Genomic DNA, 26876 nt, shown 5'->3' with positions numbered 1-26876 from the left:
TAGCAGCAGCAGCAGCTTTAAGAAATATAATTGCATTTGAAACAAATACAGTTGAGATTATGTGTGTGTGTTCAGTCACTCACTTGTGTCTAACTCTTTGCAACCCCATGGACTGTAGCCTGTCAGGCTACTCTGTCCATGGAAATTTTCCATGGATAGTAATTTTCTGGAAATTTCCCAGGCAAGGAAATGGAGTGGGTTGTCATTTCTTCCTCCGGGCATTCTTCCCAACCCAGAGATCCAACCTGCATCTCCTGTGTCTCCTGCATTGGCAGGCAGATTCTTTACCACTGAACCTGGAAAGACCACTGAGATTAACATTAATCTTCTAATATTAGACTTTGTACATCATAGGACCAAACAGTGGCTTGGGGAAAGAATCAGCAGCAATGTAGGAGACTGCCTGCAATGCAGCAGACGTAGGTTTGATCCCAGGGTTGGGAAGATACCCTGGAGATGGAAATGGCAACCCATTCCTGGAAAATCCTAGGGACACAGGAGCCTGGCAGGCTGTAGTCCATGGGGTCACAAGAGTTGGACATGTCTTAGTGACTAAACCACCACCACCACAGGACGAAATTAGAAATAACTTAAATATTATTATACAAACATATTCACAAATATTTTGGTCCTACCTCCATGGAATCCTACATAGGATGTTCCACTTCCCATCCGGGACAGTTTTGTGATAAAATAGACTAAGATATAGTTCTTATCTCCTTGTATCTTATTGATTTCATTTATAGCAGAATACCTGTTTTAAAAACAAAAAAAGCAAAGACAAAACAAAGCAAAAAACAAAGAAAATAAACAAAATGAACATTGCAAAATGGCTGAAGGGTGTCCTCAAAGAGGTAAAGTTTCATCTCACTTTTTTTTTAACTTTAAATAAATTTCACACCTTCATGCTTGTTATTCTCTCTTACAAGAGAACAGGGACAAGACTTCTCTAAATAGTCTCATTTCTTTCTCCCATTCCTGTGTTCCTCTTCTTTGAAATGGCATTTTTTATTGAATAGGAACCCTCTCTTATAACGCTTAATAAGCTTGGTCAGATGCTACTAAGGATAAGGGTAGTGCTCTTGTCCATTTCAAGAAACAGACTTCTGTGGACAACCAAAGGACAAAGACAGTCATGATATGAAATATGCCTTCCAATGCTTTGGAAGGTCCAAAAATTACTTTTATTTTAACATCAAGTAATAAGGGGATGCAGTTAATTCTAAAAGCATCAAATTTCCACTACAAACAACTTAAAGCTGTCAAATAAATACAGCCGAAAGCATTTAAATACCATTAAGGCCCCTGAGGGGCAGAAGGAGAAGGGGACGACAGAGGATGAGATGGCTGGATGGTATCACTGACTCGATGGATATGAGTATGAGTGAACTCCAGGAGTTGGTGATGGACAGGGAGGCCTGGCATGCTGCAATTCATGGGGTCGCAAAGAGTCGGACACGACTGAGTGACTGAACTGAACTGAAGGCCCCCGAACTTGCAGTAAATTCATATCACATAATTTAAAATGAATAATGACCAAATCATGTCAACTAAAATATGTTTCAAGGATACTCTCTTATATTCTGCTAATATTCTGTTATTTTATACTTCTTGCATTGGCTATTTTTCCATTGTTAAGGGCCTTTTCTTTCTTGGTTTCTCTAGTCCATATTTAGGGGAATAAAAATGGAGAATAATTTTTATTTCTATGTTTATTCTGATACTATACAGTTTTTAAGGAAGAAATTCTTTAGGAGCTCCTGAATAAATTTGGGGTATCCTATGTAGTTTCTGAGAAAAAGAAAAAAACATACTTTGCTGAGGCGATGAGCTGGGCACTCTGACTTCCATCTTCAAAATCTGTTTGAATAACAAGGATTTTACAACTGGCTGTGTGAGCTAAGCAGTTTCTGAAAGAAAAAGGAAATTATCCAAGTGAGTTTTCCGTCCTAAAAGTTGGTGATAATATTCTCCAAAGTGACGGGAAACATAAGGGGTATATAGGAAAACTATTCAAGTGGGATTTTCCTCTATAAGGTGAGTAGACATTCCAGCGGAGAGAGAAAAAAGCCCCAATAGATGCCTCCTAATGAGACATAAGGATGCTGGATTCAAAAAGGATGTTTTCACAGAGGATAACAGAGATCAGGACACTTGGAGAAGTAAAACGCCTCCTTTTCAGAGTCACATGTTCTCAAGGTTCACTAGCCAAGCTGGTTAGCAAACACCAGTGGTTAATAGTCACACATATGAAATACAAAGTGCTCGGTCCTGAGGAGGGAGAGGAGCAGGAAGGCAGGGCGGGGATCCTCACCGAACCTCCTTGAGGAAAGAGCACTCGGTGTCAAACTGCTGCAGTGACAGGATGGTGAGTTTCACAGCCCAGTCCTTTACTTCTGATTCTAAAAGTTCACAGTCATGGCTGGTTAGCAGCCTGGAGAATGTAGTGATCTGCAAAGGCAGGAAATTAAAATCATTCTGTGGAATGCAAGAAAGTGTTGTCTCCTAGATTCAGATCCAAGAAACATGAGGATGCTCAGCAAATATCTTCTATGGGCTCCTCATTGTGCAATTGGTACACAGATCCAACTGGGAATCCAAACCCAGAGGAGTTTTCTAACATGAGGTGGTGCTGAGGCAAACAGAACCTACAGGATCAAAGGTATTGGAGAGAAGACTCATCCTGCCCCTAAGATGCCTTTGAATCTTCTTCCTAGATTCCAACACCTTTTCCTGCTTTGAACCCTGCTTGTGATGATACCTTAGCACTCAGAACAAATACCACTTGTCCTTTGCAGTCTTACTCCAAACTTTCCGTGGAGCCGGCCATTGAGGTCCGTCTCCCCCACAGCTGTTAGCCAAATCTCCCCTGCTACTGGATCACACCACACAGTGCAACCAGTACACTCCTTAAGGGCACGCTGCTAGGTCCTGAATCATTATCTCCAGGCTGGCCTTGCCACCGAGCTTCCCATTCCTATATCCAATTGATGACAGACTACATAGATGTTACAGGAACATCAAAGCCCATCCCAAATGGAATTCATCACTGGCTCCACCAGAGTTGTTGCTCATAACTAGTTTGTGATTGGCAGGAAAGCTATGAAAAACCTAGACAGTGTATTAAAAAGCAAAGACATCACTTTGCCAACAAAGGTCTGTGTAGTTAAAGCTATGGTCTTTCCAGTAGTCACGTATGGTTGTGAGAGCTGGACCATAAAGAAGGCAGAGTGCTAAAGAATTGATGTTTTCAAACTGTGGTGCTGGAGAAGACTCTGAGAGTCCCTTGGACAGCAAGGAGATCAAATCAGTCAATTTTAAAGGAAATAAACCCTGAATACTCATTGGAAGGACTGATGCTGAAGCTGAAGCACCAATACGTTGGTCACCTGATGCGAACAGCCAATTCACTGGAAAAGACCCTGATGCTGGGAAAGATTGAAGGCAGGAGGAGAAGGGGACAGCAGAGGATGAGATGGTTGGATGGCATCCCCGATGCAACGGACACGAAGTTGGGGAAACTCCAGGAGATAGTGAGAGACAGGGAAGCCTGGCATGCTTTAGTCCATGGGGTTGCAAAGTCAGACATGACTTGTTGACTAAACAACAATAAAGATGTGATTAACCAAACTTCTGGTCAACCAAGGAAGAAACCATGGAGTCATCCTTAGCCTCCTCCATCTCCCAGAGCTATAAAGAATCAATCTTTATCTCTGTCAATATGAATCCTTACTATGTCTCAATTCCACCCATCCATCCTTTGACTGAACTGGTACTGCAGCCTCACTACTGGTATATCTTATCTGTGAGTCTTCTATCAGACTTTTTTCCCCTTCCTCTCTCAGGTAGTGGGACACATTTCCACACACATTTCTCCATCACTCCCCTTACACAGGAAAGCAAAGCTCCTTGGTGCTACTGAAAAGACCCTCCATGAAGTCTCTCTGGCTATATCTCACTCCTATCTCTCAGAACTTAGGGCCTTGAGCTTTAGGCTTCATCAGTAATTAACTCCAGGTTTCCTGCAAAGACTGGGTGTTTTAAACCTTGACATCCTTGCTCAAGTAGGACCCTCTGCTTATAATACCTTCCAAACCATACTTTATAATCAGCTTGATGGTCACCACTTAAAGATGAGTTTGTGACCTCATCCTGATCTGTGTTGCTCCTCTTTGCCTCTGTGGATAACACTATCATAGGATATCAACAGTACCCATTCATGAGTGTCTTTCAACCTTACACTGTATGCTGACCAAGGACAAGCCCTGTGCCAACTCATCTTTATATCCGCAGAGTCCTTCGTGCAGTACTCGAATGTGGTATTTCCCTTGGTGAACTGAGCACTGTGCACAGCACTGCACAAAAATGGGGACTCAAAACTTGGTAACACTAAACATGTAAAAATATGTAGGTCTCCTTGCACTTACCACGGAGAGGAACCAAAAGTCTCAACACGTTCATTTATGGTTCCTATACACTGACTTGCAAAGAATCTTGAGTTCTTGAGGCTAGGAAGTCAAGGACCCAGAGGTGAAAGAGGAAAAGGGTAAAATACAGAAAGATAATCACCTCTGTGAAGATGGCATGGCGTTCTGAATCCATTGTGCAAAGGTGAGCCTGGAGGAAGTCTGCAAAGGAGTTATGGTGCTGCTTGTAATAGTATTCTTCCGACAGGGACTGTGCAGTGAACTGGCCCAGTGAGGAAGCATTCAGCCGAACCACAGCATCAGGGGTGGCACAGGCCAGCAGCACTGACTTGGCCTGCTCAGAGACTTTCTGGTAAAGCTCATCAGTCAAGGCCTCGTGCCCTAGCTGCTCTAGGACCTGGAGCACCACAGAGGCACACGTGTCTGAGTGGTACCCAATGAAGACGTCAGAAGGGCTGTATTTGGGTCTGGCTAGAAACTGCTCAGCTTTCACATCTATAAACTTCTCCACCCAGACCTTGAGCTCTTCCACGATATTCTTCTGCCATTTCTCCAAAACAGTGTTGATGTCCAGATAGTGCTTCTCCAGCCGGTTAATGAGGGGGATGGGAAAATGTTTGTAGACGACATCTTTCTCCTCAATGACTATCAAACGGAAGTCTGAGTGAACCCGACATTTGACCCGATGGGTCCCCAGACCAAGGTCCACGTACTTCTGACCGCCGAGGTAGACGTAGTATTGATTGAGTGCGTCGTAGAGGCTCTCATAGAGGTTCTGCAGGTTGAGCAGCACCACCATCTTGCCGGTTTCCATGCAGATCTTTACTCGGTTGATATTTCGGCAGATCTGGGTATACTCTTGATCTTTGGGAAAACTGGATCCAAAAATAATCTCTGGTTGATCTGTAATGAAGAACTTCTGCTGCAGGATCCTCAGGGCCACATAATTTCTGGTCAGCACAAGCAGGTAACGGGACTCAGAATCATCCAGCTCTCTGCCATGCATCTTCTGAAGATGGCCGTATATGTTCTGGTGGATCAGCTGCATGGTGCTGACTTCCTCTGTGTACTTTGCCTCGGGTAAATTGGCTGAAAAAATGTCCAGGGCATGAATGTCGTCTTTGCCACTGAAGTTCCGAAGGACAGCTTGTGCAATGTCTTGAGGGGAAGGCTCCTTATTGGAAGCTTTTGCTGCAGCAAAGACCATTTTGATGAGGCTGTAGTAGTCACGAAGCCCAAAGAATTCCTTGTCCTGCCTCTTACAAACTGTTTCGTAGGCTTTGGCAAAGGATGTGAAGTATCCTTGGATTCTTGCTTGGACGAGGCGGTCTGAAGCGCAAATTCCCCTAGCGCTCTCAATGAGCTCTCCTTTGTCGGGGCTGCCACGTGACACAAATATACCCCGGTTCATCTTGGCGGGATCCAGGGCCCAGTTGGAAATGCCTATGAAGCCAACTTTTTTGTGGGGGGCAGGATCGTCCTCAATGCATCCATCTTCCAGCAATGGGTGCAGCGCCTTCAGGGGCATTTTGGGTGAGTCTTCTGCTAGTCCAACCTCATCTAACACCACCACGGACACATACTGCTCAAGGTCCTTCCCCTGCTGGAAACGGGCACACTGCTTGAAGGTGCCTATGATGCCCTGTGGGGTGGAATGTGGACTACACTGGAATGACACCAGATGGACCTCCTTCAAGTGCCGGAAGAGGTCCGAGCGTGCAGCCTGGCCTTGCATGGCATCTGCCACGATGGTCTTGGCAAGAGATTTGGAGCTGCCGGGCTTGCCCACCAGGAAGAGAGGAATCTTGAGCTCGATGCAGATAACCATCATGAAGACGTTCTCCTTCAAAGCCAAGTTCCTGGCGATTGTTTTCCTCAGAGATACACCATTCAGAAAAAGATCCTGGGTTCGCGTTATCTCATCTAAGATAACCCTGCTGTCATTATACGGTGCTGGAAAGAACTTGCAAATAGCTTTCCGATAAGATTCCTTCTTCTCTAAAGAGGCGTGGTAACATACCCCGATGGCCAGAACCAGGGACCAGAGGACAGGATCTCTCTCAAAGTCATTTTGGATGACCCCAGTCTCAGAGAGAAAGGAAGCCAACTTAGACAAGAGCATCTCACTGTGGTCGTAAAACCATTTGAAAACTTTCACACAGCGTTCTACATCCCTGAGGCTGACAAAGCTGCATTCATTTTGTCTTTCCCTCATGAAACCCTGAGAGGCAGAAAGCACTTCCGTGATTACATGAGTCTCGCTCTGCACCACCTTGATGGACTTCACAAGTCTCTGGACAATCTGATGGATGTAGAGCTTTTCTGCCGAGTCATTCAATTGTCCAAAGTCCCACACCAGGGGGATCAGGCTGGGCGGCAGAGCATGGACACGGTACACCAGCTGCCTCAGGGGGATGGAGCCAAGCCTCTCGGCCGTCTCTTCTGCACTAACCCTGTACCCCAAGCCGGCTGACTCCAGACGGCAGATCATCTCCTGGGTGTGCTTCCGGTAAGGGTTGCAGGCTGCAATGATATGCAAGCCAGAATTCTTAGCCAGGGGCTGGCCACCCACTGTGTGGTCGCACAGGACCTCTTTGATGCAGCTTATGGCCTCTGTGGTGTTGGCTTCATCGAAGAACAAGATGGTGTCCAACTGATATTGGGCCTTATTGAAGCGGGCCAGCTCTTCAGCCTCCCTGACCTTGGAGTAGATCATGTCGGCAGTTGTTCCTCCATGGACCTTGACCAACTTCATGGTTTCAGCATCGGCACCCCCACGCCGCAGGTCACTAAGGAATTTAATGAGTCTGGTTTTCCCACAGCCGGTTTCTCCCATGATGATGACAGGGATGCCGCACCGGAAACGCATCTCAATGGCAAGGATCTTAAGCATATTATCCGTTGTAAGCTCATATGTTTCATCAGGGTCAGTAGCCCACTGGATGCCCAATGCCAGGCACAGTTTTTCAATTTTCTCATGTCTGGGCAGCTGGTCAAAGTCAATGTTGAAGGGCACCCTCTGAAGCAACAGTCCCTGGTACAGTTGCACTGTCATAACATCCTTCTTGATTACTTTCCCACTCAAGTGGTCTATGGCATCAACACCACCGTTCTGGTTGGATTGGAAATGGAAACCTATGAACGTCATGGATGTGTGGTCACTGTTGAAGAAAACGTATGGGTGGGGCTCCGACTCCCACCTCTTCCGGAGAGTGAAAGGGGCGAGGTCTTCTTCTTTGACCCCATCCATAGTGAATGTGTACTTCCCCGGACTTTGGTCAGATGTGTGAAGTGTAGGTGTGGCGAAATCTCGGGCCATGAAGATCATGAAGGTGACTACAAAGTTCTTGAAGCCCATCAATGTGTCTCCAACAAAGGTGGGATCACAGAAGAGAGAGGCCTCACAATCTCTGAGCTGGTAGTTCAGGAACCGAGCAAAGTTCTGAAGCTCTGACCAGGATGGGTTTATCACCCCGCAGTAAATCAGGAGGTGTTGGATGCATTCGCCAGGGCTGCCCTCAACAGAACCTTTTTGGTACTGGAATGTGTCTAGGTTTTTTTTCTGATGGAACCGTCTTAAATATTGGTAAGGTCTCTGGAATATTTCACTACAGAATTCTCTCTGATCCATTCCTGGCTCTTTGTAGCTCTGCTGAGGATCCAGCTCCATGTTGATCACTTCTTTGGGAGATCTGCAAGTCACCTTGGGGAAGACGTCTAGAAAACTGAACTGGGGGACAAGTGCATTCTGGAAAGGAGAGACACAAATGAAATGAGTTATGGCTGAATTTCCCAAAAAGCGCTTTTTGTTTTAATCCTCAACCTGGTCTAAACTGCATGGACCTTTATGAAAAATCACTTTTCATGAAGGGATTTCTGTAGATACCTCTTTGCATGAGGTGTTACCTTCTGCACATTCAGGCATGGTGTGAGCTGCACTGTAAGTAACAAAGCCCTTTTCTACTCAGCCTCTTGGAACTAAATCTCTCCATCAAGCACATACATGTGTGTTTGTGTGTGTGTATGAGCATAAAACTCCCTTCAATTAAGAAACCGATACAATGGCGGTCTCTTTCCCATGTTGGCTGTCATTAAGAAAGACGGTGCTTCTCCTAGCACATGAATTTCCTGCATTCCAGTCACCACTGGCATTTAACGCAGACACACAGCACTCACCCCAAAGAGAACAAATCTAAGGTCTATTAATAAATAAAAGAATCTTTGTATCCCATGCATTATTTAAAACTAAGCTTAAAGATTCTTCTTTACTAACACTGCACTCAGCTACTCTGCTAAGGCAAAAGTGGGGAATCATAAACATGAATAAAACATGAATAAAAGCCCCTGCAGCATGAGAGTGCCCTGATACACACCAGCTTCGAAGGCCGTCGTGGCAAAGTCGAATTCCCTTCTAGGATTTCAATGATATATAAGTGGCATGGGTTCCGAAGCCACATCTTCCCATTTATATCCATTAAGTACTGGAGAATGAGGAGTTTGAAAAGAAACACCCAAATACCAGTCCGCACCTGAGGATAGAATCATGTGGGTCTGTAAATACTTACATAAAAGACAGCAGTCCTCCCAACCCTAAGGACCTTCTTATTCTGCTCTATCTTACAATGATACTGAGTATCAATACATGTAGAAAGAAGAAATTCTTTATACTGGAGCTAGGGTACGGCAGGATGTGGAAGCTGTGTCTTTCCCTATCCAGCCACTCAGCTACAAGCTGGGGGCAGCTTACTGGAGTGAAAGTGAAAATGTTAGTCGCTCAGTTGTGTCTGACTCTGCAACCTCATGGACTATAGCCTGTCAGGCTCCTCTGTCCACGGAATTCTCCAGACAAGAATACTGGAGTGGGTAGCCATTCCTTTCTCCAGGGGATGTTCCCGACCAGGGATTAAACCTGGGTCTCCTGGATTGCAGGCAGTTTCTTTACCGTCTGAACTATCAGGGAAGCTCGACTTACCGAAGAGGTCATGTCAAAGTGGAAAATTATGGGTCTCCTCTGATACGGGGCATCCAGGAAAGGCAGAAGGGACCTCAGGACTTCATTCTCATCCACCTGAGGGTCAATCAATCGAATAACTTTTAGAGGCACTTTTGCTCCATTAAACTGCATTCTCAGCTGGCCGTGCAACCTCTTCACAAAGAGAGACCTTCCTGTTGACATGAACATATGAAAATTAGATGCCAGGGCTGCAGATCAAGAGTGAGAATGTCCAGAAAATCACTTCTCTTTGTACAAAATTCAAAACTGATGCAACCTAACATCAGCTTAAAGAATACTTTAAGCTGAGTATACTTGAGTCCTCAAATTTCCTTGCTGTTCCCCGCCCAACAGCCCTGCTGCTTCCTGGGACTAAGGATGGAAGTCTGAGAATGAGGTCAGGACAGCAGAGCTCGCTTCATGGGGGAGGGGAGCGAGAGTCGCTGGACAGAAGGGAGTACCATTAAAGGGATGCAGTCAACAGAATGGAAATCATGATGGCGACTGAAGGTGGAGGCATCTGTTTCTTCTCAAGACAGAGGAAATATACCTGTATGTCCTGATCAGGACCCACATCAACCCCAAAGTATTCAATGGACTTAAAAAAGAGAGAAAGAGAAAAAACAGCAGAGAAGCCAGTTTAAAGGAGGAAGATGGCTCAGCCAAGCTGGGACCAGGTGAGAAAAGTATCCCATTCCAGTGCAGGCCCTGATTTATAATTTCAGGTGAGTCAATCCTCCAGGGACTTACTTCCCCACCTGTAGAAGGGCTTATCTGAGCTCACCTCACTCCCCACTGGACAAAGAAGGGCCATCAGATGGTCCCTGGGACGGGGGACTCAGCAGCCATTATTACCTACACCCGCTCTCTCCGAGGCTACGATCCCAACACACATGCGGTCCTGGAACACGGAGGCGGCTGACGGGGTCTCTTCTGGGACTCGGAAGTGGTGAGCCAGGTAGGCCTGGATGTCCTTGAGGGGTGCCTGGGGGGTCACGAGGACCTTGTGCTGGCTGAAGGCCGAGGGGAGATAGCAGTGCTCCCGCTCACAGTCACAGACCATCACGAGCCGGTAGTGCTCCCGGTGGGGCTGTGTGCACAGCCTCCGGAAGAGCGCCTCTGCCCGGCAGGCCACCTCGTAGCTCAGCTGGTCCGCATACAGCAGGCTATAGACCCCCAGTCCCTGGGAGCCTGGGGTCAGGCAGCGACGCAGGAGCAATGCCACCTCCTCGAACGTGGTTTCTGGGGTGCAGATCAGCACTTCATCGTAGGTGGGCAGAGGTTGGTGTGGGGTCTGCATGTAGATGGCCAGGGCGGCTGGCAGCACCTCAGAGTGGCCACAGACGATGAGGTTGGGCTGGCCCTCCTGTAGGCCGTGGGAGAGCTCCCGCTGCACAGGGGGTCCAGCCATCCTCGCCAGGTGAGCCAGACAGTGGCCAAGGGCCTCCAGGTCCAGGCAGTGAGGCAGGAAGACACGCATGCATGTCATCGAGCATTTCATGATCACCCTCAGCTTGTCCACCAGTCTGGACTCAGAGAAGGGCAACAGTGGCAAGTCTTCCACCACTGTTCTCTCCTGGTGGGTGTTGGCCCTTCCACTGGGCCCCCTGCAGGCCCTTGAGACATCCCATGGGGTGCAGTTGCCTTTGATGAAGGAGAGCATGGTGAGGGCAGCGTCGCTGGGCGTCTCCCTCCCGAGCTCCAAGCCCAGGTAAACCAGCTGCTCAGCAGTGTAGTAGTTGAGGTAAAAGTGCTCAGCTCGCTTCTCTGCCACGAATCTCTCCCAGCGGCCCAGGAAGTCCTCCAGCTGCCGGCAGAGGGCTTCCAGCAGCTGGACGACTGGCCCGCCCTCCACCAGTGGGCGCATGAGTCCCAGACAGAAGTCCAGCTGGATGGAGGCACCCTTTAGGGGGGTACAGTACACCTCGGCTGACCAGGCCCTGAACAGCATGTTTCCAGCAGAGTAAAGGTTTATGAAAGACTGGACAAGCCTCTGCACGTTGCAGAACACCTGCAGAGAGAGGACATGTAGTCTAGAACAATACAAACAAATGTATAATTCGAAGGACTGGGGTTCATGTCCTCCATGGTTCACTGTGGCATCTCAAGCATGAGATTGATCATGGAAGGTCTTCCTTTCTTATTTCCATAGTCTCTTTCTTAGGAAGCAATATGTTGTGAAGATAAAGGATATCATTTATAAAGTACAAATGAACTTTACAGATTAAAAACTCATAATCAAAAGGATAGACTGTTACATAAACCAATATGCCTTTACGATTGTGGTTACTGTGGATTTCGATGAACGATGTCCAACTACATCTTTAAGTATTTTGGGATACTTGCTGATTTATGGAGAAGATGGACATCTCTTTGGGTCATGAATTTGAAATACATGCACTCTGCAAGACCCACTGGCTCTACTCTCCACAGTTTTAAGAGCAGAGTGATTCCCATGAATTAAAGACAAACTCAATCTCTTCTGACTTCCCAGGCACCTCAGCAGTGAGAGTGCTCAGCCCAAACAGATGGATTAGGACACTTGCTCCAACGTAGATACAAATCCTTACCTCGGAAAATACCTCTACGACTTCAGCATTGCTGTGTTCTTTCTTGCCAGACATCAGCATCAATTTGTTCAAAAGCTCTTTCAGCTCTTCTAAAGAGTAGTCTCGCTTCTCCTCGTGGCCTCCCTGGCCCTCGGGAAGGATTAAATGCAGAACTGTGTCTGGGGAAATCTGTGGAACAGGGCACAGTCAGAGGTCGATTTGGGGAGGCAGAAACCCCCCGACGACAGCAGCCCGTAAGAGCCTCCTGCAGCTGTGCCTGCGATGTGAGGCTCACCTTTTGGCCATCCGTGGGAGCCTTGATCACATAGATGCCTCTGCTGTTGATTGCTGTGGCCAGGGACAGGGACGAGAGCTCCACAGACCCATGACTCTCCTTCACTGTCTTCAGCCACTCGAGGTTCCGGGCAGAGTCACGCTGTCAGGACAGAAGGAGAGAAAATGGGCCGAAGCTTAGGCGTGATCTTCTTCCTGCCACTCTCTCCACCTCTACCTTCCAGGGACAGACACCTCCTTCCCTTCTCTGGCCCAGTGTGCCATCACCCACAGAGGAGGCGTCCCTCATCTGCTGCCCACCACTGCCACGGGCTTTGGCTCTCCCTCCTGGGTCACAGGCTGTTGCTGCAATGGCTGTTCCTCTGTGTTCCCACCCAGTGCCCTGGATACATGGATGGGGAGCGACAGGCATGAACTCAGCTCTCTGTGAGAAGCGGCCTTCAGCCGGGCCCCTAACCGGGGATAATGGTGGCTGCAACAAGCACGTGAGCTCTGTGAGCTCCTGCCATTCCTCTTCCTCTCCTTCACCCCTAGTGGGGCCTCAGCCACCCTGTTAGGCAAGTTATGAACTATAGGCTTGCTTGAACCCTGGTGCAGCTGATTTATGTACACGGAAATGTTTACTTTTCTGATTAAAAATGAATCTGTACAAATTGTGGAAAGTATGGAAAAATACCAAAATGTATATATAGCATATTAACTAACAACTACCCCCATTCAGAGAAAACCACTGGTAACATTTTAGCACATTTCCTTTCTATCTTTTTTCCCATGTATTTCCACTGGAGAGATCACTCTTATTTACATGCAGTTTTATATCCAGTTTTCTAACAATAGGACAGAGAAAGCACTTCCATTTGGGAAGAAAAACTGTTTTTAAACATCCGTTTAAAAGGCTGCATTAAAAACCTGCCATGTGAGTGTGCAGTTGTGCCACTAGTGTTTCTAAGTGACACTTCGTTAAACTTAACCTGCTCTGGAGCCAGAAATAAGACTCACCAGTTTCGTGGGCAGGTTGTGGTCATTATCCAGAGCCTTCCACAGATCTTTCAGGTGTTGCATGAACTCATCAAAACCCGCACTTGTGTCCAGCTCATAGAGCAGGGGCGCGTAACCCTGCACAGCATCGTGGAAGCAAGCTACCCGGTCCACGTCAATGTCATTCTCCCCCGCAGAGATGGAGGCCAGGTCTACGAACACCTTCAGCTCGGTGATGCCTGGGGCAGAATGGGTAGATGAATGTAGAGCTCCCTGCGATGATAGGAGCCTCAAATTTGGAACAGTGCTCCTTACTGATGCTATTCCTGGATAGTGAATTTTTTGGGTTTTCCCACTCTGCTTCAATAAGAACCTGGGGCACTTTTTCTTTTGCCATTTATGTTGTTGTTTAGTGGCTAAGTCGTATCCAACTCTTTTGCAATCCCATGGACTAGCCTGCCAGGCTCCTCTGTCCATGGGATTTCCCAGGCAAGAATACTGGAGTGTGTCACCATTTTCTTCTCCAGGAGATCTTCCTGACCCAGGGATTGAACCCGACTCTCCTGCTTGGCAGGCAGATTCTTTACCACTAAGCCACCAAGGAAGCCAACTCATTTATGTTGATACTACTGAACAAGACCTGACCTTACTGAACAACACCAATGTCTGGGCATTGCATAGGTTTTTTTGTGTGTGTGTGTACTATTTCATGTAATCCATGTAATATTGCCATTTCATTATTAAAAGTAAGCTTAGCTGGTAAATAACATGTTGACAGTCATCTACAACCAACGGCTGCTTACTAATCGAATGAAGCAGTGAAGCTGGGATGAGATGAGCACGCAGCCCATCCCCTGTCCCTGGACAGCAGGGCCATCCACCTTCCTTCTTTCCTGCCTCCTTCTTCCCTCCATGCATTAATTCTGCCAAAATCACCCAAGCCACAGAGCTAAAAAGACTGCCAAGCCTGTGTGCAACGATAAGTAGATGTGATTACGTCTAGAAGACAAGACTGCCTTGGCTTCTAGTAAAAAAAAAAAATTCAAGCAAAGGAAAAAGCTAAAGGGACATAATTTTTTAAAAATGATCGCCTGCTGTTCACAGCGTGCATCCAGAGTGAGAGGGAAAAAAAAGTAGCCAAGGAAATGGCTTTTACAACACCAAATGAGTGATACTATCCTGATATAAATTCTACCTACAAACCTAGGCACACCTTGCACTTTTACCTAATGAATACAGATGAAAACTTGCTAAGAGACTAGAATTATTCCAATCACTAAAATAGAGAATTATGGGAGGTGATGGAGGGCTAATTATAGTTACAATTATAATCATATTATAAAATATAAATGTATTAAAACAATGTGTCATGTACCCTAAATTTACGCAATGCTATAAGGAAAATAGTGAGGTGAAAGTTGCTCGATCGTGTCCAACTCTTTGGCACCCCATGGACTATACAGTCCATGGAATTCTCCAGGCCAGCATACTGGAGTGGGTAGTCTGTCCCTTCTCCAGGGGATCTTCCCAACACAGGGATCAAATCCTGGTCTCCCACATTGCAGGTGGATTTCCTACCAGCTGAGCCACAAGGGAAGCCCAAGAATACTGGAGTGGGTGGCCTATCCCTTCTCCAGCAGATATCCCCAACCCAGGAATTGAACCGGGGTCTCTGCAATTGCAGGCAGATTCTTTACCAATTGAGTTATGAGGGAAGCCCTTATTTGTAAAATACATTTTAATTTAAAAAGTTTGAATGTAAAAAATGCAGAATATGATCAAGGGAGTGACTGTCCAGAAGTTCAGGAAGACCACCCCGTGAACCATCTAAATACTCTCCAGTCTTCTGGCCACCACAGTGACGGACTGTACCTCTGAGAGCCTCCTGGACCCAACTAATGAACTCCTTTCTCCGGGACAGCTCCTTCAGACACTGACACCGAGTCTCATCAATATCCTGCAGAAGCTTTTTGGCACGGACAATTTGCTGGTTGATACGGTCCAGTTTTTTGTGGCGAAAATTGTCCAAGACAGTCTAGAAAGTCATCAAAGAAAGCTGTCAAAGACAGTCTGTAAGACAAGGCAGTATGTGGGCTGAAACTGGCTCCTGGACCCCCAAGAAGAACTGTGCTGACCATCCCAATAGTCCCTCCCACCAAACTTCTAAAACTGACACTAGCAGTCACACTACTGGTAAACAAAGCTAAAAACAAAGCCCTTGGCATATTCAGGCATTGAATAAAATACAAATAACCCTGAAGGAAGCTGTGAAATCATCTTGCCCAGTTTTTCAAAGCCAGAGATCTGGGATCTCCCCACAGCCGCCCCACCCCCAACCCCAAGATGTCCCCAGTAAATAACTTACAAAGCTTAGTAAGGTGTGGAGAACACTGAAGTCACCAGTCAGGCCCAAATTCTCTTTGACCTCCAAGATGACCTTGGCTGAGTCGACAGCCTGATGCAGGTGATGGTATTCCTTGATCTGCTGGACTCGCTCCTTGATCCAGTCCTTCTGCTCTCTGGGATACAGAGCCGACATGGTCTGGAGGTCTTCAGTTAGGTCGCTGTATTTATTCACAAAGTCCTTGAAGATGTCATCGATTTCCCCAAAGGTGACCTCCCCTGACTTCAGATCCTGATACAGTTTCGTAAACCTTTTGAAACAAGGACAATATAAACATTCATACACATCCTCAGGCTGAAATATCTCGCTTTCCAAGTTCTCTTCTGGCTCACTCAGCTCCTGTGCAGCTTCTTCCCAGAAGATCTGGAAGATGTGACTGTCCTTTAGCAAATATGCATTTTTGGCCATTTCTTGGACTTCAGGGCTCAGGTTATAATGTGTTGTCCACTTCGAGTCAACGGGGGTGGCTGACAAAGTCACTGTCACAACTTGATTTAACTTTTTCCCACTGAGGTCTTCCGAATGTCTTTCAGCAATCTCTCCAAAATCCACTTTTGAAACCATAAGAGAACGTCAAGTCAAACTCTGTCCACAATATCATTTTACTTTCCCAGTTTTCACTCCCCTTGCTGCTCTTAAGGAAATGCAAGTGAACAAACTTGGTGCATTTGTTCTCAGTGAGCATCCCTAAATCTCCACCCTCGCCTTGCTCTTCAGTTTTCTTGACAAAGAAGGCTTTGCACCTTCTGGGTGAAGATGACCATTTGAAGTCTGCACATGTTTCCATTCCCTCCCCAAATCCTGCTGCAATGATAGAACTGAGATTGTTTTTCAAAAGCCATAAAGCAACAGGGCTGGGAAGTATAGCAAAGGAAACCACAGCAACAAAACTTTGGAACTTGAAAAGCAGATGTGCTGAGGGTAAATAATGTTTCAAGCCTGAGAACTTGGGGTCTTAGCCCATAGTGGGGAAACCTGAGATTCTGCCAGGCGTCTGTCATCACAGAATTTCCCACATGCACACATCCTGGCTGCATAGATGCTGGAATTTGGGTGATGAAATAAGGAGGATTGGGCTGAAAGTCTGCATAACAAGTCATCAAACAGGCTCATTTTCATCCCAACCCATTCCATCAGCAGGCTGATGGCACCTCCTCCACCCTGGCATGCAACAGGTAGTTTATATTCTAGAGAGGCTCTAGAGGGCTCACAGAGGGCTCCCTGGATTGGGGGGTTTCAGGTACATGGCGGAATAAAGGCATTTCCAGACACCTACACTTCGTCAGGAAGCTAACAGTTGGTATGTGCCACTAAATTTGAAAAGCTAGAAAGGAGAAGAGAGGACACAGGGAGTAGAAGGAAGGACTGGGGCTAGATACGCATCTTAGATGCTGAGAACCCTCCAGCCCTCATTGCTGTCTTGACTCCTAGAGACCTGGCAGGCAGCGCTATATCTTCCAGGCAAGAGACTGGTGATCTGAGCAGCCCAAGAGAGAGGAGCTAAAGATACAGGCTATTTCAAAGCCTAGCCACCCCACCCGCAGAATCCCCCACCAGGGCGTTAGTCCCCCCTCTTAATATAAACATATAAAAAAGAATTCTAGACAAAGGAGTAAACCCTTAAACATGAAAAATAGACATTAAAACATACCAAGAGATAAAAGTAACTTGGAGGAAAGAGGAAACTCTTTAAGAAAAAGAAAATCTCTAAATCAAAAATACAAAAAATATCAGAAAGATATGATACTATCACCATGAACCAGAACAGGATAGTATGGAAAAAGGATCACTCAAAGCAAAAAGAGTTCTTGTAAATTAAATAAAAGAAAGAAGAAAAAGTAAAAAATTTAATGGCAAGCTTAGAAAGAAAACTTAAGAGATTGCTCAGAAAACAGAACAAAACAAGACATGGAAAATAGGAGAGAAAATATATGGAAGTTAGATGACTATTCCAGGAGCTCCAATATCCAACTGTAGATTCCAACAAAAGAAAAAGTAATCACTTAACTAACACAAGAAGCTTCCCCAAAACTCAAGGACTTGGATTTCTAGATTACAAAGACCCACTTCAGTATGCCCAGTACAGCAGATGGGAAAGAGATCCATTTCAAGGAACATCATTATGCCATTTCAGAATAAGGGGGACAAAAAAAAAAAAATCTCAAGAGCATCCAGGGAGAAAATATGTCATCCACAAAGGATGAGAATCCCAGACCAGATCATATCAGATCAGTCGCTCAGTCGTGTCCAACTCTTTGCGACCCCATGAATCGCAGCAATCCCAACCTACTCTAAACAGTGACCCCACAGAGACAATGGAGCCACAAACCCCAAATCCGGAAGGAAAGATCTGCACCAAACAACAGATCTCCTGTGAGGGCAGACATTTTCAGATAGGCAAGAACTCCTGGGCCCCTTACTCAGGAGAAACAGAGTGTGTATTTCACTAAAACACAGGAGGGAGAGCAGGGAGCCATAACACCCAGGATACAGATCCAGCTGAGAAGAGAGGCAAGATACCCCTAGGATAGCTTATCTCTGGTTTGGCAATATTCTATCTGAAAAAGCCAATGGATCTCCTTTGGAGGAAATTGTTGGTAAAGAGTCTGGCATTGAATTAAAAAAATAAATACATTGAAAACAAAGCATAGGACAAGATGAGAATTTTAAATCTAGAGAAGACAGTTTGCATAAGAAGTGGGAGAGAATAATGGCTCGGGTGTAAAGAGTGTATTTACAGAGTCATGACATTTAAACCCTGAAGGCTGATGAAATTATGATAAAATTGGAAGGAAGTGAGATTGGAAAGGCTATGTGTACAAGACAGAAATTGGAAAAACAAGGAAATCTAAACCCTAATTTTCCATAAATGATAATGTTTAAACCTGAAAAACCAAGAAACAGGCTATTTAGAGCTATGTCAGATAATTACCAAAGAATTTTTAACTTTATTAAAAATTAACACATTAGAAAAAGCCTCCCCCCTCCAAGATAAAGGGCTGCTACTCTGATATGTTTTTAATCATATTATCCTTTGACTCTTCTCCCCTGCGGACCTTTCAATTTTGTTTATTTTAATGCTTTAAGAATATCACCTTTTATCACGTCTTTTACTCTCCCACACAACTTCAGGAGGGAGTCAACATTTGTCCTCTCTTTCTTTAGAGTGAATAGTTCAATCTTCCTCAGATTCAGCACTTTTTCCATAGGGTGTTTTTTGTCTTGGGCTAAAGAACTTTTACTCTCTGAAAAAAAAAGAAAGGAAAGGAAGTCAGTAGAACAAAGAAATATCCACTTTGTGGCAAGCCATTGCTCGAACCTCCCGTGAGTGTGCTCCACATGCTGGGCTGTGTGGAGGGTGGTGCCAGAGCCTGTATGCATGGCTACTCCAAGATGTCCCGTGTCAGTCAGTAGGAATAAAAACAACCAGTACTCTAACGTGGTCAGTATTTGATCACTTCCCCTAATTTTCCAAATAGGGAAAGGAGTATGTCAAGGCTATATATTGTCACCCTGCTTCAGTCAGTCAGTCAGTCAGTCAGTTCAGTCGCTCAGTCGTGTCTGACTCTTTGCGACCCCATGAATCGCAGCACACCAGGCCTCCCTGTCCATCACCAACTCCCGGAGTTTACTCAGACTCATGTCTATTAAGTCAGTGATGCCATCCAGCCATCTCATCCTCTGTGGTCCCCTTCTCCTCCTGCCCCCAATCCCTCCCAGCATCAGAGTCTTTTCCAATGAGTCAACTCTTCGCATGAGGTGGCCAAAGTACTGGAGTTTCAGCTTTAGCATCATTCCTTCTAAAGAACACCCAGGGCTGATCTCCTTTAGGATGGACTGGTTGGATCTCCTTGCAGTCCAAGGGACTCTCAAGAGTCTTCTCCAACACCACAGTTTAAAAGCATCAATTCTTTGGCGCTCAGCTTTCTTCACAGTCCAACTCTCACATCCATACATGACCACAGGAAAAACCATAGCCTTGACTAGACAGACCTTTGTTGGCAAAGTAATGTCTCTGCTTTTCAATATGCAATCTAGGTTGGTCATAACTTTTCTTCCAAGGAGTAAGCGTCTTTTAATTTCATAGATGCAGTCACCATCTGCAGTGATTTTGGAGCCCCAAAAAATAAAGTCTGACACTGTTTCCCCATCTATTTCCCATGAAGTGATGGGACCAGATGCCATGATCTTCATTTTCTGAATGTTGAGTTTTAAGCCAACTTTTTCACTCTCCTCTTTCACCTTCATCAAGAGGCTTTTTAGTTCCTCTTCACTTTCTGCCATAAGGAAGTCAGTAGAACAAACAAATATCCACTTTGTGGCAAGCCATTTCTCGAACCTCCTGTGAGTATGCTCCACATGCTGGGCTGTGTGGAGGGTGGTGCCGGAACCTGTATGCATGGCTACTCCAAGATGTCCCGTGTCAGTCAGTAGGAATAAAAACAACCAGTACTCTAACGTGGTCAGTATTTGATCACTTCCCCTAATTTTCCTGAGGATTAGAAGCCATCCCCTGACAAGTTCCTGGAGAGAGAAGCCATTATAAAGATGAAAAAGATCACCTCTCCATAAGACACACAGGCAAAGAGAGATGCTTCTGAGCTCCTAACTCCTCAGGAGCCTGAAGTCCACATCTCAACGTGATACTTACTTAACTGCCAGATGTCAAGGAACCGATCCATGTGTTCTAGGATCAGCTCCAGGTGCCCAACTAAAATTGTTCCATTGATGAGGTCATTTGTAACTTCTGTGAACACAGAGCCTGCAGTGGCCATCAACTTCTTGCCTTCCTTGGTAATATTTGCTAATATTTCCTTGTTGGTTCCTGACCAAGTTAAGAAGAGAGTTAAAACGGTAGGCACCCCACTTCCTTCCCACTTTAATGGATTGCTAGTACCTCCTATTGCTCTGCCCCAACTTTCATATAATAAAGCAAACTCATTCTGTATTCCCAGGTATAATTCTCACATTCTTTAGAGGGCAGGATTTTCAAACATACTTAGTTTAACCACCAGAAATTTTCTTTCCCAGTAATATTAAGATCAAACATTTGGGTCATGTAATTAAAATCAAATATAGAAGCTTTATTCACAATTGCAAAATCTTGGAAGTACCCAAGATGTTCCTTAGCAGGTGACTGGACAAACCATAGTCCACCCACACAACTGAATATTATTCAGTGGTTTAAGAAGTGCGCTACTAAAAGGAACCTTTGATGCATATCGTTAAGCAAAAGAAGCCAGTCTGAAAAGGCAACAGAGAGTATGATTCCAACCATGTCCCTTTCTGGGAAAAGGCACAACTGTATAGGAGAGGACAGGGAAGGAATGAACTGCTGGAAACAAGGAAGTTTGAGGGCAGTGAAACTGTACCATAGGATATGGTAACAGTGGATGTACACGTTAAACATTTGTCAAATCCACAGGAAGTACAAGAGCAAACCCTAATGTAAACACTGGACTTTACTTATTCATAACATATCAATATTGGCTCATCAGTTAAAACAATGGTACTGAAGCAAGATGTTAATAATAGAGGAAATTGTGTGTGTTGAGTGGGTAGATACGGGAATACTCTGTACTTTCTGCTTAATTTTTCTGTCAACTTAAAACTGCTCTAAAATATGAGGTCCGCTAATTTAAAAGACAGAAATGGAATATTTTCAAGTGAGTAGCTTTTAATAGACAACAACAAAACAAGAAGAGCCAAGTCAATCTTCTTATTTGATAACTACAACAACTCTGGCATGAGAGGAACTTGGGTTTTTTGTTGTGTTTTTTTTTTAAGACCGTCTCAGTAATTAGATGAAATTGACACTCAAAATAATCTGTGGAGCTTTTCCATTAGATCTGAACCTATGACTCACACATAAACCTGAATATAACATTTTTAGGGCATACACATTTCCCCTCTTTGGTCACAAACTCTGGGGTCATGGAGGGTAGGGGTGGGAGAATCAGGCAGTACTTAGTTTTTGCTAAGGTCACCAGTACTGGACTGGTGACCTTACATGGATCTCAGAATAATAAAGACAGGGCTTTAGATACAGACACACTGGGTTTGGATTTCAGTTCTTAACACTTATTATCGGCGAGACCTTAGGTAAGTCACATTACACTCTCCACCTCAGCTCTTGGTCTGAGGTTACTACGTCAGCCCAGTAGCTGTTAGTATAGCAGTTTATTTCATCAATGGTGGCTTTCAGTGTTAGTTCTCAATTATAATACAAGATACTCTGAGCCTTCCTGGGTCTGTCCATCCAAGCTGCTTCATTTGGCAAACATCAACCCGATCTAACTGACTAACAGATCAAATACTCTGCCGCCAATCTTGAGTCAGGAGGTACCACTGGACAGATGCTCCAAGCACCCTCCATGAACATACCATATAACTTGAAGAGGTGCTTGATGTCTGGCCACGTGAGCAGGTGATTCAAAACCCCACCCATGTCCTCTACAAACTCCCCTCTACTTGTTGGCCAGGACTTGGTGATCACAGCAGACACAAGGTTGCCACATTTTTGCAAGTCATTATAAGAGATTTTCCCAAGGATGCTGGTTTGAGACTATAAAAAGATGAATAGAGAGAGGGATATTTAGAAGGTTATATGGTTGATTTACTTTTTAATAAAGAAGCAAATTATCTACCCAACAGCATTTCAGAAGTCTCTCATAACTAGTTTTACAATGCGTCAAAAAGCCAAAAGAGTAAATAAAATACTTAACTTTTCTGAGGGCATTTCCATTTTCCTGTCCACTGTCTCCTTAAGATTGAACATTGGGGATGTGGAAACAGGTAGCCACAGACAGATACTGACAGAACCCACAAATTACCCACCTCTTCTCTCGCTCAGTGCCATTTTTCTTGGAACTTTCACATTATTAAAAACATTAAACATAATACTGCGGCTGCTAAGTCACTTCAGTCCGACTGATGTCCGACTGATGTGCGGCCCCACAGACGGCAGCCCACCAGGCTCCCCCGTCCCTGGGATTCTCCAGGCAAGAACACTGGAGTGGGTTGCCATTTCCTTCTCCAATGCATGAAAGTGAAAAGTGAAAGTGAAGTCGCTCAGTCATGTCCAACTCTTAGCGACCCCATTTGGTATTATTAACTGTAATTATTTTAAAGTTGTCTACAAACAACACACATTTTAATTCTCTTCCTAAGTGAACTGATAAAATCTTTTCAACTCTAAACATTTTTCTTCCATAATGCTTTGTTAACCTTTGGGGTCTTTTACTGCATGGTAAGCAAGTGATAAAGCTAAGGGTGGGTGAGTGGCAATGATAATAATGAGGCATTTAGGAAAAGCCTGCAAGATTGCTGGAGGTTACATGTGAGCTGCTATGATGCAAAACAGCAGCAGGAAGCTGAGCAGCATTTCACAGAAGGGGTAGAGTACTGGATTTCAGGGTGGGGAGGGGTTGCCCAGAGCCCATTCTTTGCTTGGGTGCAGAGTCTCGGAACCAGCAGTGCTTAATAGCCTTTGGCTGGTGATGTCAGAAAGCAAGTATGCATCCAAATGCGGTTCTGAGTGGGAAAGGTTGTTCACCTGGCAGACCGAGCCCACGGCTTCAATGGCACACATCTCAAAGCATTTCGCCACACTGTCTTCTGCACCTGCAGCAACCCAGTGAGAGCTGCAGAAGGCCAAAATCCGGGAGAGAGGCATCTCCTGCAAGACGGGAAGACGAGGGTGTGAGAGCTTAGGGGTGCGACAGTCTCAGACCCTGTGCAATGCAAACACCCTAGTAATTTTCACTTTCCTAGTGTCGCATCAGCTCCCTATTACTGTGGCCTTCTTCCCATCCCATGAGAAGCATGTCCTCCATGCTTCTAACCATTAGACCCAAAGGGCCAAAATAACCTGCTTAGCAGAAAAAGCATCCGGCACAGCAGCTTGCAAAAAGCAAGTGAAACTGAAAGTGAGAGTCGCTCAGTTGTATCCGACTCTTTGCGACCCCGTGGACTATACAGCCCATGGAATTCTCCAGGCCAGAATACTGTAGTGAGTAGCCTTTCCCAAGGGATCTTCCCAATCCAGAGAGTGAACCCAGGTCTCCTGCATTGGAGGCAGATTCTTTACCAGCTGAGCCACAAGGGAAGCTCAAGAATACTGGAATGGGTAGCCTATCCCTTCTCCAGCGGATCTTCAGGACTCAGGAATGAAACCAGGGTCTCCTGTATTGCAGGCGGATTCTTTACCAACTGAGCTATCAGGGAAGCCCGCAAAACACGGGTAAACTTTTTAAAAAGATTTCTTCCTTGCTTCTCTTTTTCCTGAAAAGACCCATTTAACAATTACATATAAGACTCATGTGTTTTTAAAAAGCTGAATCTTCTAGGGTCACAGGCCTCAATTAAAAATGGAGAGCACTTTTGTGTTTTCCCCCAGTTGTCACTGGGTTAACAGGGCTCTTGTCACCAACAGGCCTCTTAGAGCAAAGAGCACATAGGCTTAGTTAGTGCCTATTAGAGCTTCACACAAGCCAAAGTTCCCCTGGTGGCCAGAAACTGTGCCCTTATTCTTCTCTGGGATACCATCTGTGGTTGAACTATTAAGGCTGAATCAGAAACAGTCACCTGAACCCCAATCCCTGTCCATTCAAATGCAGTCATCACAGGTACTGGCTAGTCCACGTGGTCTGGTTCCAAAAAGAACATCCCCTGCCTTTCAGTACCTGTTTGAGCCTCCCTGCCATGTCCCCCAGCAAGGATTCCTTCCAATCATACTCCACGGGGAAGTTTATTTCCACCAGTCGCCTCCAGACCTGCAAAATCCACAAGTAAGGGACAGCCAGTAAGACAGCTAGATGCCACCGTGGAATTCTATGAAAGAAGACAATTATGGTAAGACAAAGAGCACAGTGCTTTGAGGACACGTTGGTTCAGACTCATTTTTGTCCAGTTGTCTGCTGCGTCAGTGGTAAGTCAGGGCAACCCACTTTAGCCTTATAAAACAGAGGGTCCTGAGGGGGCCGGGTCACCACTAAGGTCCACTACTGCTCTTCGTCCAGAAAGGATTTCCCTCCACTGTTTTAATTTCAAAGAATTTCAAACTTTAGAGAAAGTTGCAGTAACAGCATAAGGACACTCATACCTTCAGCTAGACTCCCCAACATTTAAAGTGGCTGCTCTGTCTCTTTTTTGTGCTCCCTTTAGTCTTTCTAGAAACAGGCACTGTCTCTGCTGAACCAGAGTTGCATATACCATGCCCCTTGGCCCTTGCGCAGGCATTCCCAACCCCATGGCCCTTCTACTACACACAGTAGTACAGGTGTCACTCTGAGGCCCGTTCACTCAGGTGACATCTTCCTCATCTTTCTCCCTGCCCACATTTTGCCATTGTTCACTAGTCAACTGACTGGGTCCAGGGTCCAACTGAGGGACACACGGCATTATCATGTCTCCTTTCTAAAGGAGTTCTCCAGCCTTTTCTTTCTTCCTTTATGACAGTGAAAACATATTTTTGCTTTCCCGTTATGGTTTATTACAGGATACTGAAGGTAGTTCCTTGTGCTATATAGTAGGATCTTTTTTATCTATTTTATACATAATAGTTTGTATCTGTTAATACCAAACTCTTTAATTATCCTTCCCCCACCTCCTTTCCCTTTTGGTAACCAACAGGTCTATTCTCTATGCCTGTGGGTTTATCTCTGTTTAATAAATAAGTTCATTTGTGTTTTATTTTCAGTTCAGTTCAATCGCTCAGTTGTGTCTGACTCTTTATGACCCCATGGACTGCAGTACACCAGGCTTCCCTGTCCATCACCAACTCCTGGAGCTTGCTCAAACTCTTGTCCATCGAGTCGGTGATGCCGTCCAACCATCTTATCCTCCATCATCCCCTTCCCCTCCTGCTGTCAATCATTTCCAGCATCAGGGTTTTTTCCAATGAGTCATCGCATCAGGTGGCCAAAGTATTGGAGCTTCAGCTTCAGCATCAGTGCTTTCAATGAATATTCAAGTCTGATTTCCTTTAGGATTGACTGACTTGATCTCCTTGCTGTCCAAGGGACTCTCAACAGTCTTCTCCAACACCACAGTTCAAAAGCATCAATTCTTTGGCATTCAGCTTCCTTTCTGGTCCAACTCTCACATCCATACATGACTACTAGAAAAACCATAGCTTTAACTATACGGACCTTTGTTGGTAAAGTAATGTTTCTGCTTTCTAATATGCTGTCTAGGTTGGTCACAGCTTTTCTCCCAAAGAGCAAGCATCTTTTAATTTCATGGCTGTAGTCACCATCTGCAGTGACTCTGGAGCCCAAGAAAACAAAGTCTGCACTGTTTCCATTGTTTGCCCATCTATTTGCCATGAAGTGATGGGACTGGATGCCATGATCTTAGTCTTTGGAATGTTGAGTTTTAAGCCAGTTTTTTCACTCTCCTCTTTTACTTCATCAAGAGGCTCTTCAGTTTCTCTTTGCTTTCTGCCATAAGGGTGGTGTCATCTGCATATCTGAGGTTATGATATTTGTGTTGTATTTTAGATTCTGCATGTAAGTGATAGTATTTGGTATCTGCCTTTTTCCGTCTGACTTACTTCACTTAATATGATAATCTCTAGTATGATACTAGAGATTACTCATTTCCATTACTCATTTTGATATTCAAATTGCCTCAGATTTGGCTAGTGAGAGCCCCCCAAGGCTAGCTTCTGTTTCCTTTTTTTTTTTTTTAATGTAATAATCTTAGATGAACAGAAATATTGCAAAGATAGTACAGAGACTTCCAATGAACCCGAGTGCTAACACTTTACGAAGCCATAGTACAGTTGTGAAAACCAAGAAATTAGCATTGATAGATTATCATCCAGAGAAGGCAATGGCAACCCACTCCAGTACTCTTGCCTGGAAAATCCCATGGATGGAGGAGCCTGGTAGGCTGCAGTCCATGGGGTCTCGAAGAGTTGGACACGACTGAGCAACTTCACTTTCACTTTTCACTTTCACGCATTGGAGAAGGAAATGATAACCCACTCCAGTGTTCTTGCCTGGAGAATCCCAGGGATGGGGGAGCCTGGTGGGCTGCCGTCTATGGCGTTGCACAGAGTCGGACACGACTGAAGTGACTTAGCAGCAGCAGCAGCAGATTATCATCACCAAAGCCACTAACTTTATTTTGATTTCACCACTTTTTCCCACAATCATTCTTTTGCCCTCCAGGGTATATCCTAGGATATCACCTGGGTCCTGTCTGCTTGTGAAATGTCACCACTT

The 26876-nt window shown here is 45.2% G+C and overlaps 1 protein-coding gene across 10 annotated transcripts in view; it reads right to left on the bottom strand.

Moving 5' to 3' along the window:
* Positions 1–26876, bottom strand: part of LOC147351213 (E3 ubiquitin-protein ligase RNF213-like) — a 121694-nt gene that overhangs the window by 43698 nt on the left and 51120 nt on the right. For all 10 annotated transcript variants that reach the window (XM_086356521.1, XM_086356518.1, XM_086356525.1 and 7 more), the window contains 17 exons: positions 24330–24419; positions 23201–23323; positions 22030–22210; positions 20297–20470; positions 18741–18890; positions 15607–16196; positions 15114–15276; positions 13263–13480; positions 12265–12405; positions 11991–12158; positions 10276–11431; positions 9400–9593; positions 8801–8956; positions 4570–8175; positions 2315–2451; positions 1815–1910; positions 636–754 (listed from right to left, as the gene is read on the bottom strand). In XM_086356521.1, coding sequence (XP_086212647.1) covers positions 636–754; positions 1815–1910; positions 2315–2451; positions 4570–8175; positions 8801–8956; positions 9400–9593; positions 10276–11431; positions 11991–12158; positions 12265–12405; positions 13263–13480; positions 15114–15276; positions 15607–16196; positions 18741–18890; positions 20297–20470; positions 22030–22210; positions 23201–23323; positions 24330–24419 — 7462 coding nt within the window. The remainder of the gene's footprint in view (positions 1–635; positions 755–1814; positions 1911–2314; positions 2452–4569; positions 8176–8800; positions 8957–9399; positions 9594–10275; positions 11432–11990; positions 12159–12264; positions 12406–13262; positions 13481–15113; positions 15277–15606; positions 16197–18740; positions 18891–20296; positions 20471–22029; positions 22211–23200; positions 23324–24329; positions 24420–26876) is intronic.

Source organism: Bos grunniens, chromosome 19, assembly GCF_055505025.1.
Source record: "Bos grunniens cultivar Pamir isolate PY7600 chromosome 19, Bosgru_T2T1.0, whole genome shotgun sequence".
Lineage (NCBI taxonomy): Eukaryota > Metazoa > Chordata > Mammalia > Artiodactyla > Bovidae > Bos > Bos grunniens.
Note: the sequence above shows the minus strand (reverse complement) of the source record. Positions and strands in the feature narration are given on the sequence as shown.